At 41.4% G+C, this 23,465-nt stretch overlaps 1 protein-coding gene across 5 annotated transcripts in view; it reads left to right on the forward strand.

Annotated features, from left to right (window-relative positions):
* The window catches only part of LOC128666479 (RAF proto-oncogene serine/threonine-protein kinase), a 530,187-nt gene that overhangs the window by 239,251 nt on the left and 267,471 nt on the right, over positions 1–23,465 (forward strand). For 4 of the 5 annotated variants that reach the window (XM_053721099.1, XM_053721102.1, XM_053721100.1 and 1 more), the window contains exons 3-4: positions 7,010–7,119; positions 8,410–8,512. In XM_053721099.1, the coding sequence (XP_053577074.1) occupies positions 7,010–7,119; positions 8,410–8,512 (213 nt within the window). The remainder of the gene's footprint in view (positions 1–7,009; positions 7,120–8,409; positions 8,513–23,465) is intronic. The other variant, XM_053721101.1, reaches the window with a different exon arrangement.

Genomic DNA, 23,465 nt, shown 5'->3' on the forward strand with positions numbered 1-23,465 from the left:
TGAACACCATAGGTGTGTCCGGTCCACGGCGTCATCCTTACTTGTGGGATATTCTCTTCCCCAACAGGAAATGGCAAAGAGCCCAGCAAAGCTGGTCACATGATCCCTCCTAGGCTCCGCCTACCCCAGTCATTCTCTTTGCCGTTGTACAGGCAACATCTCCACGGAGATGGCTTAGAGTTTTTTAGTGTTTAACTGTAGTTTTTATTATTCAATCAAGAGTTTGTTATTTTGAAATAGTGCTGGTATGTACTATTTACTCAGAAACAGAAAAGAGATGAAGATTTCTGTTTGTATGAGGAAAATGATTTTAGCAACCGTCACTAAAATCCATGGCTGTTCCACACAGGACTGTTGAGAGCAATTAACTTCAGTTGGGGGAACAGTGAGCAGTCTCTTGCTGCTTGAGGTATGACACATTCTAACAAGACGATGTAATGCTGGAAGCTGTCATTTTCCCTCTGGGATCCGGTAAGCCATGTTTATTACGATTGTAAATAAGGGCTTCAAAAAGGGCTTATTAAGACTGTAGACTTTTTTTGGGCTAAATCGATTGATTATTAACACATATTTAGCCTTGAGGAATCATTTTATCTGAGTATTTTGATATAATAATATCGGCAGGCACTGTTTTAGACACCTTATTCTTTAGGGGCGTTCCCAAAGCATAGGCCGAGCCTCATTTTCGCGCCGGTGGTGCGCACTTGTTTTTGAGAGGCATGGCATGCAGTCGCATGTGAGAGGAGCTCTGATACTTAGAAAAGACTTTCTGAAGGCGTCATTTGGTATCGTATTCCCCTTTGGGCTTGGTTGGGTCTCAGCAAAGCAGATACCAGGGAATCAATGCTCTCAAATTGGCTAATTCTTTCACTCTAGACGCCTCTTTGCAATTGGCTAAGTTAGCGGCTAAGAATTCTGGGTTTGCTATTGTGGCGCGCAGAGCGCTTTGGTTGAAATCTTGGTCGGCTGATGCGTCTTCCAAGAACAAGCTACTAAACATTCCTTTCAAGGGGAAAACGCTGTTTGGTCCTGACTTGAAAGAGATTATCTCTGATATCACTGGGGGTAAGGGCCATGCCCTTCCTCAGGATCGGCCTTTCAAGGCAAAAAATAGACCTAATTTTCGTCCCTTTCGTAAAAACGGACCAGCCCAAGGTGCTACGTCCTCTAAGCAAGAGGGTAATACTTCTCAGGCCAAGCCAGCTTGGAGACCAATGCAAGGCTGGAACAAGGGAAAGCAGGCAAAGAAACCTGCCACTGCTACCAAGACAGCATGAAATATCGGCCCCCGATCCGGGACCGGATCTGGTGGGGGGCAGACTCTCTCTCTTCGCTCAGGCTTGGGCAAGAGATGTTCTGGATCCTTGGGCGCTAGAAATAGTCTCCCAGGGTTATCTTCTGGAATTCAAGGGACTTCCCCCAAGGGGAAGGTTCCACAGGTCTCAGTTGTCTTCAGACCACATAAAAAGACAGGCGTTCTTACATTGTGTAGAAGACCTGTTAAAAATGGGAGTGATTCATCCTGTTCCATTGAGAGAACAAGGGATGGGGTTCTACTCCAATCTGTTCATAGTTCCCAAAAAAGAGGGAACGTTCAGACCAATCCTAGATCTCAAGATCTTAAACAAATTTCTCAAGGTCCCATCGTTCAAGATGGAAACCATTCGAACTATCCTTCCTTCCATCCAGGAAGGTCAATTCATGACCACGGTGGATTTAAAGGATGCGTATCTACATATTCCTATCCACAAGGAACATCATCGGTTCCTAAGGTTTGCATTCCTGGACAAACATTACCAGTTCGTGGCGCTTCCTTTCGGATTAGCCACTGCTCCAAGGATTTTCACAAAGGTACTAGGGTCCCTTCTAGCTGTGCTAAGACCAAGGGGCATTGCAGTAGTACCTTACCTGGACGACATTCTGATTCAAGCGTCGTCCCTCCCTCGAGCAAAGGCTCACACGGACATCGTCCTGGCCTTTCTCAGATCGCACGGCTGGAAAGTGAACGTGGAAAAGAGTTCTCTATCCCCGTCAACAAGGGTTCCCTTCTTGGGAACAATTATAGACTCCTCAGAAATGAGGATTTTTCTAACAGAGGCCAGAAAGACAAAACTTCTGGACTCTTGTCGAATACTTCATTCCGTTCCTCTTCCTTCCGTAGCTCAGTGCATGGAAGTGATCGGGTTGATGGTAGCGGCAATGGACATAGTTCCTTTTGCGCGCATTCATCTAAGACCATTACAACTGTGCATGCTCAGTCAGTGGAATGGGGACTATACAGACTTGTCTCCAAAGATACAAGTAAATCAGAGGACCAGAGACTCACTCCGTTGGTGGCTGTCCCTGGACAACCTGTCACGAGGGATGACATTCCACAGACCAGAGTGGGTCATTGTCACGACCGACGCCAGTCTGATGGGCTGGGGCGCGGTCTGGGGATCCCTGAAAGCTCAGGGTCTTTGGTCTCGGGAAGAATCTCTTCTACCGATAAATATTCTGGAACTGAGAGCGATATTCAATGCTCTCAAGGCTTGGCCTCAGCTAGCGAGGACCAAGTTCATACGGTTTCAATCAGACAACATGACGACTGTTGCGTACATCAACCATCAGGGGGGAACAAGGAGTTCCCTAGCGATGGAAGAAGTGACCAAGATTATTCTATGGGCGGAGTCTCACTCCTGCCACCTGTCTGCTATCCACATCCCGGGAGTGGAAAATTGGGAAGCGGATTTTCTGAGTCGTCAGACATTGCATCCGGGGGAGTGGGAACTCCATCCGGAAATCTTTGCCCAAGTCACTCAACTATGGGGCATTCCAGACATGGATCTGATGGCCTCTCGTCAGAACTTCAAAGTTCCTTGCTACGGGTCCAGATCCAGGGATCCCAAGGCGGCTCTAGTGGATGCACTAGTAGCACCTTGGACCTTCAAACTAGCTTATGTGTTCCCGCCGTTTCCTCTCATCCCCAGGCTGGTAGCCAGGATCAATCAGGAGAGGGCGTCGGTGATCTTGATAGCTCCTGCGTGGCCACGCAGGACTTGGTATGCAGATCTGGTGAATATGTCATCGGCTCCACCTTGGAAGCTACCTTTGAGACGAGACCTTCTTGTTCAGGGTCCGTTCGAACATCCGAATCTGGTTTCACTCCAGCTGACTGCTTGGAGATTGAACGCTTGATTTTATCGAAGCGAGGTTTCTCAGATTCTGTTATCGATACTCTTGTTCAGGCCAGAAAGCCTGTAACTAGAAAGATTTACCACAAAATTTGGAAAAAATATATCTGTTGGTGTGAATCTAAAGGATTTCCTTGGGACAAGGTTAAGATTCCTAGGATTCTATCCTTCCTTCAAGAAGGATTGGAAAAAGGATTATCGGCAAGTTCCCTGAAGGGACAGATTTCTGCCTTGTCGGTGTTACTTCACAAAAAACTGGCAGCTGTGCCAGATGTTCAAGCCTTTGTTCAGGCTCTGGTTAGAATCAAGCCTGTTTACAAACCTTTGACTCCTCCTTGGAGTCTCAATTTAGTTCTTTCAGTTCTTCAGGGGGTTCCGTTTGAACCCTTACATTCCGTTGATATTAAGTTATTATCTTGGAAAGTTTTGTTTTTAGTTGCAATTTCTTCTGCTAGAAGAGTTTCAGAATTATCTGCTCTGCAGTGTTCTCCTCCTTATCTGGTGTTCCATGCAGATAAGGTGGTTTTACGTACTAAACCTGGTTTTCTTCCAAAAGTTGTTTCTAACAAAAACATTAACCAGGAGATTATCGTACCTTCTCTGTGTCCGAAACCAGTTTCAAAGAAGGAACGCTTGTTGCACAATTTGGATGTTGTTCGCGCTCTAAAATTCTATTTAGATGCTACAAAGGATTTTAGACAAACATCTTCCCTGTTTGTTGTTTATTCAGGTAAAAGGAGAGGTCAAAAAGCAACTTCTACCTCTCTCTCTTTTTGGATTAAAAGCATCATCAGATTGGCTTACGAGACTGCCGGACGGCAGCCTCCCGAAAGAATCACGGCTCATTCCACTAGGGCTGTGGCTTCCACATGGGCCTTCAAGAACGAGGCTTCTGTTGATCAGATATGTAGGGCAGCGACTTGGTCTTCACTGCACACTTTTACCAAATTTTACAAGTTTGATACTTTTGCTTCTTCTGAGGCTATTTTTGGGAGAAAGGTTTTGCAAGCCGTGGTGCCTTCCATTTAGGTGACCTGATTTGCTCCCTCCCTTCATCCGTGTCCTAAAGCTTTGGTATTGGTTCCCACAAGTAAGGATGACGCCGTGGACCGGACACACCTATGTTGGAGAAAACAGAATTTATGTTTACCTGATAAATTTCTTTCTCCAACGGTGTGTCCGGTCCACGGCCCGCCCTGGTTTTTTAATCAGGTCTGATAATTTATTTTCTTTAACTACAGTCACCACGGTACCATATGGTTTCTCCTATGCTATTATTCCTCCTTAACGTCGGTCGAATGACTGGGGTAGGCGGAGCCTAGGAGGGATCATGTGACCAGCTTTGCTGGGCTCTTTGCCATTTCCTGTTGGGGAAGAGAATATCCCACAAGTAAGGATGACGCCGTGGACCGGACACACCGTTGGAGAAAGAAATTTATCAGGTAAACATAAATTCTGTTTTTATTGGTGCAAATCTAAGGGTTTCGCTTGGGGTTGGATGAAGATCCCCTGCTTTTTATCCTTTCTTCTGGATGGCCTGGAGAAAGGTTTGTCAGTTAGTACTCTGAAGGCTCAGATTTCTGCACTGTCTATTCTTTTACACTAACATTTCGCAGATCTACCAGATGTCTTTTGTTCAGGCCTTGGTCAGAATCAGGCCTGGGTTTTATCCTGTTGTTCCTTCATGGAGTCTTATCCTTGTTCATAGAGTTCTACAACAGGTTCGTTTTGAGCCTATGCATTCAGTTGATATGTTTTTATCCTGTATTGTTTTATTTCTACTCGCTATTTCTTCTACTCTTCGAGTCTCTGAACTTTCGTCTCTACAATGTGATTCTCCTTACCCTATTTTTCATGCGGATAAGGCAGTCCTTCATACTAAGTTGGGATTTCTTCCTAGGTAGTGTCGGATCGCAACATCAATCAAGAAATTGTTGTTCCTTTTGTCTTAACCCTTTTTCTCAGAAGGAATGTCTGCTGCACAACCTGGATGTTGTGCGTGCTCTACAATTGTATCTGCAAGCATCTAAATATTTTCGGCAATCTGCTGCCTTATTTGTTGTTTTTTGCTGGTATGCGTAAGGCTCAGAAGGCCACTTCTACTTCTCTTTCTCTCTGGTTGAGAAGTTGTTAGAGGACTCCTCTAGGACCACGACCCTCTTGTTTTCCTCTGCTTCAGGACTCTGGTATCTACACTGCAAAGTGTTACAAGTACTTGGAGGGTTGTTCCACAAAATACACACAAGGATATGTCTGCAGAACAACTCTAACTTTATTGATCAGGATAGCGAGCTTATATACATTTCAGAATACATTGAAATCTGTAGTCATTAGCTCATTTCTAAGATAAGGAAAACATCTGGCATCCTGTAAGTTGTACATCACATTTGTCAGATATCCTTGAAGATATTAAGTAAATTTATGACTGACAGGAAAAAGGAGTAATGTAGGATCTCAAAATATTCCAATCTGATGTATAGCTACCTTTGACCTAACTAAAATTCCTTACATCAGTAGTGTTTTCTCACACATAGCTCAAGGGTTTAAAAGTACATGTAAAATGTGTGTATAAAGGTCACTATGCGTCTAGCTACAATTGAATATTAAAGGGATACAGAAAAGATACATTACAATTAAACATAACATATAAAATGATACAATGTATATATATGCTCCCTAGATATTATAATATTCTTACAATAAGAGTTACAGCATATAGGTTTAACAAGTGACGTATTCAGCTTATGAGACAGCTGGACAACACTCCTCCTCCTGAGAGAATTACGGCTCATCCCTTTGGGGCTGTGTCTTCTTCCTGGGCTTTCAAAAATTAAGTTTCTGTGGAGTAAACATGCATAGCGGACACTTGGTCCTCATTGCATACATTTCTAAAATATACAAATTTGGTTCTTTTGTGTCGGCTGAGCCTTCTTTTGGGAGAAAAGTTCTCTAAGCGGTGGTGTCTTCTGTTTAGGTTCACCTATCTTGTTCTCCCTTCCATTCTGTGTCCTCTAACTTGTGTATTGGTTCACACTAGTAATTGGAGTGGATTTGTGGACTCTCCATTCCATTGGAATAAAAACAAAAAGTTTATGCTTACCTGAAAAATGTCTTTCTTTCCTGGCATGGAGAGTTCACGACCCACTCTTAATTTAAATTAAGACGGCTTTTTTTTTTTTTTTTTTTTTTAAAGAAATAAACCTCAGGCACCTCTACACTCTTCTGTCATCTTCTTTTTCCATTTTCCTTCGGTCGGATGACTGGGGATTATAGGTAATTGGAGTGACACTTAACAGCTCTGCAGGGGTGCTCTTTCCGCCTCCTGGCCAGGAGTTGAATCTCCACTAGTAATTGGAATGGATTTGTGGACTCTCCATGCCAGGAAAGAAAGAAATTTATCAGGTAAGCATATATTTTATTTTTAAGAAACTTTCTAAATTACTCCGATTATGATTTTTTCTTTATTCTCTTGGTATCTTTATTTGAAAAAGCAGGAATGTAAGCATATGAGCCATCCCATCTCTGGTTCAGCACTTGGGTAGCACTTACTCATTAGTTGCTAAATGCAGCCACCAATCAGCAAGCGCTATCCAGAGTTCTGAACCGAAAATGGGCCGGTTTGTAAGCGTTCCAGGTTTTTCAAATAAAGATACCAAGAGAATGAAGTAAAATTATTTGGAGTAAATTAGAAAGTTGCTTAAAATTGCATGCTCTCTCTCGTGAAAAAATAATAAATTTGGTTCAGTATCTCTTTTAAGACTTTTGCTTTGTATTTGTCTTATAAAATGTGTTGTAGTCCTTAAACACTAATTCACATTTTACTTTATCTCCTTAAGGTTAATGTGAGAAATGGTATGAGTTTACAAGATTGCCTCATCAAAGCATTAAAAGTTCGAGGTCTTCAGCCAGAATGTTGTGCGGTTTTCAAACATCAGGAACAAAAGGGGTAAGTCGGATAATTTGTTCATTGTCACATACATTCACTTGTTAGATACATTTATTTGTCTTTTTTAAATTCTTCTATATTTAAAAAAATAAAATGAAAATGCATGCTTATTTGTCTGCCATAGAAGTGAGTTTAAGTGTCTTCAAATGGCCTGCTTTATCTGAATCATGCAAGTTTAATTTTGACTTTCCTATCCCTTTTAAGAACAAATCTGTTTTTGGAGTAAAGCAAGTTAAGTGCACACTTGTCACCTGTTAGCATCACTGTACTCTATTAAAATGGATTCATCAACACAGGTTCATTAAACTTCATCATTTTGTCTTAAAGGGACAGTAAAGACAAAATATAAAGTTTTATGATTCAGACAGAGCATGCAATTTAAAACAACTTTCCAATTTACTTCTGTTATCATATTTTCTTTGATCTCTTGAGATCCTGTGCTACAAAGTAAACCTAGGCGCAACAATACGTTACTGCGAGCTAGCTAAACTCATTGGGTGAACCAATGACAACATGCATATGTGCAGTCCCTAATCAGCAGCTACCTCCCAGTAGAGCATTGCTGCTACTAAGCCTACCTAGGTATTATTTTAAGTGAAGGATACCATAAGAACAAAAGAAATTTGGTAATAGAAATAAACTGGAAAGTTGTTAAAAATTGTGTGTTCTGTCTGAATCATGATAGTTTAAAGGGACAGTCTAGTCAAACAACTTTACAGTTTACTTTTATCATTAAATTTGCTTGTTCTCTTGGTATTCTTTGTTGAAAGCTAAACCTAGGTAGGCTCATATGCTGATTTCTAAGCCCCTGAAGGCCGCCACTTTATCTGAATACATTTGACAGTTTCTTACAGCTAGATTAGTTCATGTGTGCCGTATAAAGATATTGTGCTCACACCCGTGGAGTTACCTAGGAATCAGCACAGATTGGCTAAAATGCAACACTGTCAAAAGAACTGAGATAAGGGGGCAGTCTGCAGAGGATTAGATACGAGGTAATTACAGAGGTAAGAAGTGTATTAATATAACAGTGTTAGTTATGCAAAACTGGGGAATGGGTAATAAAGGGATTATCTTTTTAAACAATAACAATTCTGGAGTAGACTTTCCCTTTAATTCTGGCTTTACTGACTTTAATCCTGCGCATTTCATTTTCGTATTACAAATTGTAAGGTTATATGCAAACGTTTTAACATTGGTTCAGCTTGCCTTCATTGTCGTGTTTTTTTTAGCAGCACCTAAAAGTTTTATTAGAGTATAAGCTTTGATCATTTCCATTCTGCTTTTCAGCAAGAAAGTACGTTTGGATTGGAATACAGATGCAGCTTCGCTAATTGGTGCAGAGCTACAGGTGGATTTCTTGGATCATGTTCCACTTACAACTCATAATTTTGTAGGTTCATTTTTCTTTAATATGTAAAGTTTTTCACTCCAAGAATTGAAACATCCTGCCCTGTACTTGTGAACTTTGGTTTGTAGTGTTTTGCCTAAGTACACACTTTAAAGGACCACTCAATGCAGCAGAATTACATAATTAACAAGTACATAATAAAAAGACAATGCAATAGCACTTACACTGAATTTCAAATAAGCAGTAGATTATTTTTTTCTGACAATTTTTTTTTTCTCCCATTGTCCGACCCCCTGTATCATGTGACAGACATCAGCCAATCACAGACTAGTATACGTATACCCTGTGAGCTTGTGCACATGCTCAGTAGGATCTTGTTCCCCAGAAATTGTGAACATAAAAAAGACTGTGCAAAATTTGATAATGGAAGTATACTGGAAAGTTTTCTTAAAACTGCATACTATCAAAATCATAAAAGTTTAAGGCTGCCTTTAAAATAAAAAAAACATACAAAAACATTATTGCAGAGTAGTCGGAATAGTGTTAATCTTGCTAATGGTAGTGAGAGTCCACTGTCCTTTTGGGAGCTACATCACCTGGTCACAAGGAGGAGACAGACACCCCACCACCAGAGTTTTAACTATCCCTCCTACTTCCCCTTCCCTCCCAGTATTTCTTCTATATATCCATATAGGCATGGATAGTGATGTTGGTGAATTATGACAATTTCAGATTCACTCCTTCAGTGGAAAGTTCCTGGAAGAGAAGGTGTGTAGGAGGGTGCTGTTTGTGCATTGTTCCTTCTTGTTGGAGTCGAGTTACAAAATAGCCATGGGTGTCGCAAGGTAGTGCCTTGCTTTTCCCTTGTTGGCTTGATATTTCACTCCTCTTTACACCTGTCCTTCTCTATTTGTCACAGGTCAGAAATATTATGAGGAAACGTTGCAGTTGAGTAGGCTCTGAGTGTGGGTATAAGTACGTATCTTGGGCCATATCTCTTCCCTAATAAAGGACTTAGTGCTGGGAAATTGCCCTATGGCTCTCCTGCCCCCCTTACACTTAATTGGTGCTGGAATCATACTTATTTACATGGTGCAGTCTCCCTCCAATATCAGACTGAAATCACTTGCCAATGTATTCAGACAGTTTGTGGAGGGTGTTGACTGCCATGTTTTTTTATTTGATTAGGGCTACTGAAATCCCCATTTGATTCCCGGTTTGGAATTTTGTAGGGTTGTGCTATGTGCTCTGGGTACCGTTTTTATAGCTGTAACCAGAACACAGTTGTATACTTTTCCCAAGATGACGGTGGTACCGATCTCTTCGCTCCAGCATGTTCATTGTGCCGAATGGGAGGCAGAGGTTTTCTTTGCGCTTTCATCTCAGTTTATATTCAGAGGGATTTTAGTCAGGTGGCCGGTATTTGCAGAGGCTTGCTTCATGGACTTCGGTATCCGGCGGAGGTAAGACTCTTACACCAGAGTCCGGGTTGCTAGTTGTAAGAAATATCTACAGTATATTTATATTAGCACATACATTGTACTAGTGTACAAATACTTTTGTGAATATTAATTGCGATTACGCAATTTACTTTCATATACACTGAGAGCTGTATATTACTTAATAGTATGCAAGCGATGGACCCTTCTGGGACTGAAGCCATCAGGGTGTATTCACATGAGAATTCCTCCAACATTTTTATTTTATTTTATGATCTACAACAGTGTGCCCTCCAGCTTTCTAGATCATGCCTAGTATCAGTTTTGCAGAAACATCCTCAAGATCCAGGTCCTGCTCCTAAAACGGATCCTCCACCAGTATTTGTCCCTCATGGTGGTGTGACCAAATTTGCTCCACAGTTTAAGGCCCAACTACAATCAGTGGTTACCGAGGCTATTGCTGCTATTCGGCCTGCAAGTAAGTGTAAACACAAACTAAAACATACTTAAATTTCTTCCTCTAAGGGCAGTTCTTCTGTTAATCCAAAAAATAGACAATCTAAGGAATCTGATTTGGACAGATTCTCGTAAGCGTCTGATGTCGAGGTCTTTTACTGAGGGTTCCTCTCCATAATCGGACAAGGAGTCTGAGGACTTTAATTTTCAGTTTTACCATGGATCATTTTAAGGGCTTTACTTAAAGGAGTGTTAAGAACTCTGGAAGTTCAGGACACTAAACAGACTGAGTTCAGGCCCGTACAAAAATAAGACTTATTTAACCCTTTAAGTGCTAACGACGGCTCTGAGCCATCGCAATTTGGCCCAGTCAGGTGCTGACGTCACAGAGCCGTTGCTAGCACTCACCCACCTTGAGGGCAATCTTGGGACTCCTACTGACTCCCACACCGGCGATCTGGCCTGTATTGTAAAAGGCATCGCCGGGGCTTCACGTGATGACGTCACCGCGCAACTTATTTAAAAATTACAACGGAAAGTATAGGGAAATGGGGCATGCAGCTTAGAAGCCTGTATCTAAGCAGCTACAGACCCCCCAAACCCACTGTTGGAAAGGTAATCGCATGGCCTTTCCAACGGTGTAAGTCTTTGGGATCTGAAATAAAAAAAAAAGTATATATGCTTTAAAGTTTTATTTGCAAGCTACTAAAGACTTTCGACAATCTTCCAGTTTATTTGTTTTGTATTCTGTTAAATGGAAAGGTCAGAAGGCTACTGCTGTATCCTTTGTCTTTTTGGTTCAGTTTGATTCGTATGGCTTACTTGGAAGCGTATCGGCAACCGTCCCCAAGAATTACTGCTCATTCTACCCGTTCAGTCTCATTTTGGCGCTTTTGCCCCGGCTTAGGCAGATTTTGGCAGGAAGGCTCTTCAGGCGATAGTTTGTACTAATTGAAGGCCTGACTCTTTTTTTTTTTTTTTTTTTTTTTTTTTTTTTAATTTTATTGTGCAACCTGTTTTTTTTTTTTGTGTGTGTGTGGACTGAACAGCTTGGGGATTGGTTCCCAAAAGTAAGGACTGTGAACTCACTACCATTAGAAAGAAAACATCATTTATTCTTACCTGATGATAAATTAATTTCTTTCTTGGTAGTGAGAGTTCAGACCCATAAGTGTTTTTTGTTTCTTTCTTGGTGGCAGCAGTCCTTGTTTGTATATTGGTACCCTTTCTTCCTATTTTCCTCAGCTATATAGCAACACTGGGAGGGAATGGAAATAGGAGGGATCGTTAAAAACTGGTGTAGGGATTCTGTGCCTCCTCCCAGTGGCCAGGTGATGTAATTTCCAAAAGTAAGGAACAAGGACTCACTACCAGGAAAGAAATTAATTTATCAGGTAATAATCATTTTTTATTTTTTTTTATCAACTTTTCTCACCATAATACTGTTGACACACAAGAAAATATGCAGTTCAATGTGTATATACCTTTGAAACACAGAGATGTAATAGATGGGAATGTGCTTTACTCCCCCCCCCCCTTCTTTCTCCTTTTTATAGCATTCTCTCCTTTTCTTCCTCCTATTACTCATATTTATCTCTCAAATATAATATTTTATATAATATATTTCAGCAAGTGTACTTTGCATATTTGGATAGATTGTATCCTAAATGCATAAAAAAAACTATTTTCATATCTTTTATAGAAGCAAAATATTCTAAATTCTTTTTTTTTTTTTTTTTTTTTTTTTTTAATACATTTAAAACCCCAAAAAATCCCTGCTGTAAAATAAGTGCCTAGTGAAAGCATGGGTTGGGATAATATGGTGACAAAATCTGTGTTTAAGACTCACATTAACCCCAAGAAGTAATTTTTTTAAATTAAAATTTAGGGAAATATTCCCTCATCAAATTCACATTCTTGTTATAGTGGTCCCCTCCTGGATAAAGGGGTGAATCCTAACTCGCTTAATCAATACCTCAAACCTACAGACCAACACCCAGAACCTGTTAAGTAGATAATTACCTGTCATACACAACTGGTGGTAGCACAAGTCCATAACATGGATCTCCCCCAAGTGAATTATAGTACAAAAGATAACTTAGAACAACTTTCATCAAAATAAGATATCAAGGAGATAATGTAGGAGGTGTGCAATCTCTTTGGTGAACTACGCAAAGATAGATAGTTTCGATACAAGAGTTTCACGAATTGAAGCAGCTAATAAACTCACGCAAAATCGCTCACACCAGAATAACACTGAGCTGCAATCAGTCTAGTACGATACAACTACTCATGAAAATAAAATTGAGAACCTGGATAATCGTAGCAGGCAGAACAACCTGCGAATATGCAGGGTCCCTGAATCAGTCATCCCTTCATTGAACTCCGGCTATCTGCAAGATCTTTTCCATACTCATTATGGTACTCCTGTTTCCCCAGACATACAAATAGAATGAGCTCATCGTTTCCTTCGTCGAAAGCCTTTGAATAAAGCACCTTTCAACGAGATATAAACGCCAAGCTCTTGAATTTTTGTAACAAACATGAGATCCTTTAGTGTGATAGAGCTTAACACCCTTCTCCAGATTGGCCCTATATTGTGGAACTCTCTGCCTTTCTCTACACGACTCCCTTAGTTTTCAACTCCTTAAAGACACTACTGTTCAGGGATGCATATAATATACACTAGCATTTTATATCTTAGTTCTTCTCCTTTAGCTATCCCCTTGAAAACCCTTAGCCTATAAGCCTACGAGCTTAGCTGTTTTGTAGATAACTTTTATGAAAGATCATTTACAACAGGAAAGCACTTAGCAGGGCCCTCTATCCCTTTATCTCCCACAGTTGTTACCCTGCATATTGGACCCATGTCTTTAGCCCTGCAGAATCTGTTGACACTCTACTAATGATAGAGTTAAACACCCTATTTACCTTTCTGGCATTGAAGTACACATCTTCTCTGACCTCAGCCCAGCTATCTTACAAAAGAGGAGAAAACTTTCATATGTCACCATAGCTTTGTGTAACCTCCAGATTCAATACGGCTGGGGTTCCCAGTTGCATCATTTCAACACAGCAATAAAACTGCTCTATTAAAGTTGGAGGCTGATCTCAAAAGCTTCTGCTCCAATCTGTCCATTCAGATACTATTGTCGGAAAATAACTCAGAAGAAGGAACCTCAGTATCTCAAAGCGACCAGCTATCTCAATCCTTACGTACAGGACAGGTGTAATCCAGTGGATTCTATTTGTCATGGGATGATGTGTTAGTACAGTTAGTATTTCTCATTGTTTACAACATACTTTACCTGACTTTAGTACAATTTGCCTTTTGCCCACCATCTGAGTCCAAACCGTTCTCTGTTTATTATTTTGCTTAGTTGTATTGTGTTGTATGTTTGCAACTAAAATGTACCTTACTGTAGTTGAATGGTTTTGTTTACATATATTGCATAATGCTTTTTATGAAACGGCCCTGTTTGTAATAAATGCTATTACTTCAAATGTTGGTTATCTTACCTATTATTGATACTGGTTCACTGTACACAAATGTATGCCCCTTTTCCTAAATATCAAATTGTCAAGTGGATGTACTATTGTTTCCTTTTGAAGCAATTCATTTTGTATAGATTTCATTGTTTTCTGTGGGGTTTACCAACCCCGATTTTGCACTTGTTGAGAAGATTTGTTCACTTTTCTTTCCTAAGTAACAGTGAGTCCACAGCTTCATCAATTACTGTTGGGGATATCACTCCTGGCCAGCAGGAGGAGGCAAAGAGCACCACAGTCAAACTGTGGATTATCACTTCCCTTCCCACAACCCCCAGTCATTCTCTTTGCCTTTGGTGCAAGGAGGAGGTGAAGTTTTGGTGTCTGAAGATAGTATTTATTTTTCTTCAATCAAGAGTTTATTATTTTGAAAGCCAGAGTAGGTTTGCTCTGATCTTGCTTCTCAAGATTGGGTCTAACCGTACTCCAGGTTAGACTCTTCAGTAGGGCTGGGGTGGCTTTAAAGCAGTTAGGACTTTGTGAAGTGGGGTTCGCTTAGTTTTCTTAAAATGTTGCTGCCCTGGTATAGAAATCCGGAGTAGGCTTACTCTGTTCTTTCTTTTGTCCACAGGCGTCCTTCCATACTTTGTGAGTCTTCTGACTGATGGACGCTAGAGTGCAGGTAAGTGCCTTTTCTTCTGTTAAGTGTGATCAGTCCACGGGTCATCATTACTTCTGGGATATTACTCCTCCCCAACAGAAAGTGCAAGAGGATTCACCCAGCAGAGCTGCATATAGCTCCTCCCCTCTACGTCACTCCCAGTCATTCTCTTGCACCCAACGACTAGATAGGATGTGTGAGAGGACTATGGTGATTATACTTAGTTTTATATCTTCAATCAAAAGTTTGTTATTTTATAATAGCACCAGAGTGTGTTATTACCTCTCTGGCAGAGTTTGAAGAAGAATCTACCAGAGTTTTTACTATGATTTTAGCCGGAGTAGTTAAGATCATATTGCTGTTTCTCGGCCATCTGAGGAGAGGTAAACTTCAGATCAGGGGACAGCGGGCAGATTAATCCGCAAAGAGGTATGTAGCAGCTTTTATTTTCTGACAATGGAATTGATGAGAAAATCCTGCCATACCGATATAATGTCATGTATGTATATTTTACACTTCAGTATTCTGGGGAATGGTACTTCACTGGAATTACACTGTGTACATAAAACTTTTTAGCCTATTTTGCAGGGACTAGCAACAGGCTTTTTAATAACTCTTAATTTATGTTAAACGTTTTTGCTGGAATGTAAAATCGTTAACATTTTCTGAGGTACTGAGTGAATAAATGTTTGGGCACTATTTTTCCACTTGGCAGTTGCTTGATCTAATTTCTGACAGTTTCTGATCTCCCTCACTGTTGTGTGTGAGGGGGAGGGGCCGTTTTTTGGCGCTTTTGCTACGCATCAAAAAATTTCAGTCAGCAGCTCATTGTATTTCCTGCATGATCCGGTTCATCTCTACAGAACTCAGGGGTCTTCAAAACTTGTTTTGAGGGAGGTAATTCTCACAGCAGAGCTGTGAGATTGTAGTTGACTGTGATAAAAAACGTTTATTCTGTAATTTTTTTTTTCTGCTATCAGAGTTAGTTGTCTTTTGCTAATGGGAACAAACCTTTGCTAAAGTTGTGTTGTTTACAAGGATTGATGCTATAACTGTTTCAGTTTATTAATTTTCAACTGTCATAAATCTTCTGTGCTTCTTATAGGCACAGTACGTTTTCATAATATTTTACTAGAATTGTATTCCAAGTTGCAAGTTTATTTGCTAGTGTGTTAAACATGTCTGATTCAGAGGAAGATACCTGTGTTATTTGTTCCAATGCCAAAGTGGAGCCCAATAGAAATTTATGTACTAACTGTATTGATGCTACTTTAAATAAAAGTCAATCTGTACAAATTGAACAAATTTCACCAAACAGCGAGGGGAGAGTTATGCCGACTAACTCTCCTCACGTGTCAGTACCTGCATCTCCCGCTCGGGAGGTGCGCGATATTGTGGCGCCCAGTACATCTGGGCGGCCATTACAGATAACATTACAAGATATGGCTACTGTTATGACTGAAGTTTTGGCTAAATTACCAGAACTAAGAGGCAAGCGTGATCACTCTGGGGTGAGAACAGAGTGCGCTGATAATACTAGGGCCATGTCAGATACTGCGTCACAGCTTGCAGAACATGAGGACGGAGAGCTTCTGTCTGCGGCTGACGGTTCTGATCCAAACAGATTGGATTCAGATATTTCAAATTTTAAATTTAAGCTGGAGAACCTCCGTGTATTACTAGGGGAGGTGTTAGCGGCTCTGAATGATTGTAACACAGTTGCAATACCAGAGAAAATGTGTAGGTTGGATAAATATTTTGCGGTACCAACGAGTACCGACGTTTTTCCTATACCTAAAAGACTAACTGAAATTATTACTAAAGAGTGGGATAGACCAGGTGTACCGTTCTCACCCCCTCCGATATTTAGAAAAATGTTTCCAATAGACGCCACCACACGGGACTTATGGCAGACGGTCCCTAAGGTGGAGGGAGCAGTTTCTACTTTAGCTAAGCGTACCACTATCCCGGTGGAGGATAGCTGTGCCTTTTCAGATCCAATGGATAAGAAGTTAGAGGGTTACCTTAAGAAAATGTTTGTTCAACAAGGTTTTATATTGCAACCCCTTGCATGCATTGCGCCGGTCACGGCTGCGGCGGCATTCTGGTTTGAGTCGCTGGAAGAGACCATTAATTCAGCTACTCTGGATGAAATTACGGACAAGCTTAGAGTCCTTAAACTAGCTAATTCATTCATTTCGGAGGCCGTAGTACATTTAACTAAACTTACGGCTAAGAATTCAGGATTCGCCATTCAGGCACGCAGAGCGCTGTGGCTAAAATCCTGGTCAGCTGATGTTACTTCTAAGTCTAAATTACTTAATATTCTTTTTAAAGGGCAGACCTTATTTGGGCCTAGTTTGAAAGAAATTATCGCTGACATTACAGGAGGTAAAGGCCACGCCCTGCCTCAAGACAGGGCCAAACCTAAGGCCAGACAGTCTAATTTTCGTTCCTTTCGGAATTTCAAAGCAGGAGCAGCATCAACTTCCTCTGCTCCAAAACAAGAAGGATCTGTTGCTCGCTACAGACAAGGCTGGAGACCTAACCAGTCTTGGAACAAGGGCAAGCAGGCCAGGAAACCTGCTGCTGCCCCTAAAACAGCATGAATTGAGGGCCCCCGATCCGGGATCGGATCTAGTGGGGGGCAGACTTTCTCTCTTCGCCCAGGCTTGGGCAAGAGATGTCCAGGATCCCTGGGCGCTAGAGATAATATCTCAGGGATACCTTCTGGACTTCAAATACTCTCCTCCAAGAGAGAGATTTCATCTGTCAAGGTTGTCAACAATCCAGACAAAGAAAGAGGCGTTTCTACGCTGCGTACAAGAGCTTTTGTTAATGGGAGTAATCCATCCAGTTCCACGGTCGGAACAGGGACAAGGGTTTTACTCAAATCTGTTTGTGGTTCCCAAAAAAGAGGGAACTTTCAGACCAATCCTGGACTTAAAGATCCTAAACAAATTCTTAAGAGTTCCATCGTTCAAGATGGAGACTATTCGGACAATTTTACCCATGATCCAAAAGGGTCAGTACATGACCACTGTGGATTTAAAGGATGCTTACCTTCACATACCGATTCACAAAGATCATTACCGGTACCTAAGGTTTGCCTTCCTAGACAGGCATTACCAGTTTGTAGCTCTTCCATTCGGATTGGCTACAGCTCCAAGAATCTTCACAAAGGTTCTGGGTGCTCTTCTGGTGGTACTAAGACCGCGGGGAATCTCGGTAGCTCCGTACCTAGACGACATTCTGATACAAGCTTCAAGCTTTCAAACCGCCAAGTCTCATACAGAGTTAGTACTGGCATTTCTAAGGTCACATGGATGGAAGGTGAACGAAAAGAAAAGTTCACTCGTTCCACTCACAAGAGTTCCCTTTCTGGGGACTCTTATAGATTCTGTAGAAATGAAGATTTACCTGACAGAAGACAGGTTAACAAGACTTCAAAGTGCTTGCCGCACCCTTCATTCCATTCAACAACCGTCAGTGGCTCAATGCATGGAGGTAATCGGCTTGATGGTAGCGGCAATGGACATAGTACCCTTTGCACGCTTACACCTCAGACCACTGCAACTGTGCATGCTAAGTCAGTGGAATGGGGATTACTCAGACTTGTCCCCTTCTCTGAATCTGGATCAAGAGACCAGAAATTCTCTTCTATGGTGGCTTTCTCGGCCACATCTGTCCAGGGGGATGCCATTCAGCAGGCCAGACTGGACAATTGTAACAACAGACGCCAGCCTTCTAGGTTGGGGTGCCGTCTGGAATTCTCTGAAGGCTCAGGGACAATGGAGTCAGGAGGAGAGTCTCCTACCAATAAACATTCTGGAATTGAGAGCAGTTCTCAATGCCCTCCTGGCTTGGCCCCAGTTGACAACTCGGGGGTTCATCAGGTTTCAGTCGGACAACATCACGACTGTAGCTTACATCAACCATTAGGGAGGGACAAGAAGCTCCCTAGCAATGATGGAAGTAACAAAGATAATTCGCTGGGCAGAGTTTCACTCTTGCCACCTGTCAGCAATCCACATCCCGGGAGTGGAGAACTGGGAAGCGGATTTCTTAAGTCGTCAGACTTTTCATCCGGGGGAGTGGGAACTTCATCCGGAGGTCTTTGCCCAAATACTTCATCAGTGGGGCAAACCAGAGATAGATCTCATGGCGTCTCGACAGAACGCCAAGCTTCCTCGTTACGGGTCCAGATCCAGGGATCCAGGAGCAGTCCTGATAGATGCCCTGACAGCACCTTGGGACTTCAGGATGGCTTACGTGTTTCCACCCTTCCCAATGCTTCCTCGATTGATTGCCAGAATCAAACAGGAGAGAGCATCAGTTATTCTAATAGCACCTGCATGGCCACGCAGGACTTGGTATGCAGACCTGGTGGACATGTCATCCTGTCCACCTTGGTCTCTACCTCTGAAACAGGACCTTCTGATACAGGGTCCTTTCAAACATCAAAATCTAACTTCTCTGAAGCTGACTGCTTGGAAATTGAACACTTGATTTTATCAAAACGTGGTTTTTCTGAGTCAGTTATTGATACCCTAATACAGGCTAGGAAGCCTGTTACCAGAAGGATTTACCATAAGATATGGCGTAAATACCTATATTGGTGCGAATCCAAAGGTTACTCTTGGAGTAAGGTTAGGATTCCTAGGATATTGTCTTTTCTACAAGAAGGTTTAGAAAAGGGTTTATCTGCTAGTTCATTAAAGGGACAGTTCTCAGCTCTGTCCATTCTGTTGCACAAACGTCTGTCAGAAGTTCCAGACGTTCAGGCTTTTTGTCAGGCTTTGGCCAGGATTAAGCCTGTGTTTAAAACTGTTGCTCCGCCATGGAGTTTAAACCTTGTTCTTAACGTTTTACAAGGCGTTCCGTTTGAACCCCTTCATTCCATTGATATAAAGTTGTTATCTTGGAAAGTTTTTATTTTTAATGGCTATTTCCTCGGCTCGAAGAGTCTGAGTTATCAGCCCTACATTGTGATTCTCCTTATTTGATTTTTCATTCGGATAAGGTAGTTCTGCGTACTAAACCTGGGTTCTTACCTAAGGTAGTCACTAACAGGAATATCAATCAAGAGATTGTTGTTCCTTCTTTGTGTCCAAATCCTTCTTCGAAGAAGGAACGTCTTCTGCACAATCTGGATGTAGTTCGTGCCCTAAAGTTTTATTTACAGGCAACTAAGGAATTTCGACAAACGTCTTCCCTGTTTGTCGTTTACTCTGGTCAGAGGAGAGGTCAAAAGGCTTCTGCTACCTCTTTCTTTCTGGCTTCGTAGCATAATTCGTTTAGCCTATGAGACTGCTGGACAGCAGCCTCCTGAAAGAATTACAGCTCATTCTACTAGAGCTGTGGCTTCCACTTGGGCCTTTAAGAATGAGGCCTCTGTTGAACAGATTTGCAAGGCTGCAACTTGGTCTTCGCTTCATACTTTTTCCAAATTTTACAAATTTGACACTTTTGCTTCCTCGGAGGCTATTTTTGGGAGAAAGGTTCTTCAGGCAGTGGTTCCTTCTGTATAAAGAGCCTGCCTATCCCTCCCGTCATCCGTGTACTTTTGCTTTGGTATTGGTATCCCAGAAGTAATGATGACCTGTGGACTGATCACACTTAACAGAAGAAAACATAATTTATGCTTACCTGATAAATTCCTTTCTTCTGTAGTGTGATCAGTCCACGGCCCGCCCTGTTTTTTTAAGGCAGGTAAATATTTTTTAAGTTATACTCCAGTCACCACTTCACCCTTGGCTTCTCCTTTCTCGTTGGTCCTTGGTCGAATGACTGGGAGTGACGTAGAGGGGAGGAGCTATATGCAGCTCTGCTGGGTGAATCCTCTTGCACTTCCTGTTGGGGAGGAGTAATATCCCAGAAGTAATGATGACCCGTGGACTGATCACACTACAGAAGAAAGGAATTTATCAGGTAAGCATAAATTATGTTTTTGTTTTCTGGCTAGGAGGCTGGCACTGAAGGGGTTAAGGACCCTCTGCTTTTTAGGTGGGACAAATCCTTATGGATGGTTGAGGCAGTGGGCAGGCACATTAATGCAAGAGACTTGGAGACTTTGAGTTTAACCTCCTTCACAGCAAGGAAGGGGTTAACCATCTATGGGGCTCAGATTTAAAGTTTAATGCGTGTTTTAGGACACTTTATTATACTTTCTGTGTTTTTATGCAGGACCTTTGTAAAGCAGCTCCGTTAAGTCCCTTAGTTGCTTGTAAATTGTTTTAATGTCAGGGGACCGTTAGTTCGCGAATGGCGCCATTTCTAAGGGGCTACGCAGCTGTTCAGTTTTCACTGCTTTTTTGAAAGCGCATCAAGGAAGTTGCACAAGAGGTTAAGAGCAATCTTGTATACATAAGGTTGAGAGAATTTCTGCTATATGTTCATTTTATATCGTCCTGTGGGTAATAATAGAGGAAAGTTTGGCGACGGAATGAGACTCCATTCCATGCCGACTTTAGGCCATGCCTCCTCCTTCCCTAGTATCGGAGCGGCACCATTTATAGAGGTGACTGAGCCTGTGTATTTAGCTCTGCCTTCGTTCTCTGGCATGAGAGCGGGGTTATTGTACTGTCTGTGGCAAATAGTTTAAAGAAATTAAAGGGGAGAGTTGTGAATGTTCTTTTCTAAGTTATTTTTCAGTTCAATAAAAAAATTTTTTTTTTTCTTCCTTGTCTTATTTGCAATGAGATTTGTTTCTTACATGCTGGCTCCTATTTCTTGTTACTAACGTTTTTGTTTTGGAAAATAAAATCGTTCATTTAGTTGTTTAAATATTTTAAGTTGAAGGGGTTCTGAATTGCCTAATTTCTTAAATAAGGGGCTTATGTTCTGGGTTGGAACAGTGCTCTGTTCCTAGGAACTAAATTTTGTTGAATTGAGGAACATATTCTTTTTATAAGCTCACTGTTCCTCTTCATTAGAATATATCTTTTTTTAAATTAAGATATTGTTCACTGGATTTGCCTCTAAGAATAAGTTTAGACTATTTAAGATGTCTGTTTTCTGTACTTCCTTGTTAGCTAAAGCTATTGATTGTACAGATCAATCTGAGCCTTAGGCCTCCCAGGATGATGCTGTTCAGGCAATGCCACAGCGCTCTCCTTTTCTGTCCCAAGCCTCTTTGGCGTCAAATGCAGTGCCCTGCGGTTCCTCTAAATCTCCTGGAGGAATATGTTTGCTTACAGATTTTGCAGCTCAGGTATCCTTTGCGATATCTGCGGATTTATCTGTCTTTGTTTCCTTCTGGGAAAGTGCAAGAGGATATTTTAAATATTCAGATAGTAAGGTTTCTGCTCCATTTCTTATAGATTATGTTGCTATCCCTCATAAGTCCGATGCGGTGCATGTCGCTAGTAGCTCCTGAGGGTAATATATCAGATTTGGTCAGTATAATAACTTCATCTGATGCTGAAGAGTATCTTTCAGATTAAGCCTGAACACCTTTGTGTATGGTAAGGTTTTGGCTAAATTGGGGTGATTCCGATCCGTATGTCGTTGTCAACCCTAAGAATCTAGTAAATTTTATAAATACTAGGATTCCTCTGCAGAAGTTTTTCCTGTTCCAGGTCGTGCTTGGAGATTTTTCTCTGAAATGGAAGAAGTAAGGGATTTCTTTTTTCCCTATCTCCTGTTTTTGATAAGATGTTTTACTGTCAATGTCTCCTTTAAAGGTGAACGGTGTCTAAAGTAGTAGGGTATATATACTCTGGCTAAGCGAACTAGGATTCCTAAAGAGGATAACTGTTCTTTTCAGAATCAATGGACTAAGCTAAAGTTTACATGGAAGTTTGATTCTTTGTCACGAGTGGCATCTTACTGGTGCAATGCCTTGTTCGATCCAGTTTGGTAGGGACTCCTTTGGAGAAAACCCAGATCTGAATTAAGGTTCTTAAGATAGCCAATTCTTTTTTTGCCGGGAGCCAAGATAGCTGGCTTCGCTGTGCTAGCCCGTGGGGGAGTTGTAGCCTATGAGTCCAGCTTAAATAACAATAATAAATAACAGCATTTTGCGCCCTCGCGAGCCTAATCTTGCCCGCGAAAGAAAAAAGTCAATTTGAAAAAAAGGACTATACCTCAGGTAAGACAAATAACTTCCTAAACATGATTCCCAAACTGAAACTGACAGTCTGCAAAAGGAAATATACGTAGACCTGACTCATGGCAAATATATGTAAAATACATATATTTAAAACTTTATATTAATACATAAAGCGCCAAACCATAGCTGCGAGTGTAAATAAGAAAAAACATACTTGCCGAACGACACCCATCCACATATAGCAGATAGCCAAACCAGTACTGAAAAAGTATCTGCAGTGGTAATGGTATATAAGAGTATATCGTCGATCTGAAAAGGGAGGTAGGAGATGAATCCCTACGACTGATAACCGAGAACCTTTGAAAAGATTTCCCGTGAGGAAAACCATAACATCAATAGGCGATACTCCCTTCACATCCCTCTGGCAAACACTGTACTCTGAGAGGAATTGGGCTTCAAAATGCTTAAAAGCGCTTATCTTAGAAGAAATCAAGCACAAACTTACTTCACCACCTCCATATGAGGCCAAGTTTGTAAAACTGAATTGTGGGTGTGGTGAGGGGGTGTATTTATAGGCATTTTGAGGTTTGGGAAACTTTGCCCCTCCTGGATGGATTGTATATCCCATACGTCACTAGCTCATGGACTCTTGCCAATTACATGAAAGAAAATAGATAATCTTTTTCTCCTACATTGGTGTATCCGGTCCACGGCTTCATCCTTACTTGTGGGATATTCTCAATCCCTACAGGAAGTGGCAAAGAGAGCACACAGCAGAGCTGTCCATATAGCTCCCCTCAGGCTCTGCCCCCCCAGTCATTCTCTTTGCCGCTCTAACTAGTAGCATCTCCACGGGGGTGGTAAAGAGTATGTGGTGTTTAGTTGTAGTTTTTTATT

This window comes from Bombina bombina, chromosome 7, assembly GCF_027579735.1.
Source record: "Bombina bombina isolate aBomBom1 chromosome 7, aBomBom1.pri, whole genome shotgun sequence".
NCBI classification, from domain to species: Eukaryota; Metazoa; Chordata; class Amphibia; order Anura; family Bombinatoridae; genus Bombina; species Bombina bombina.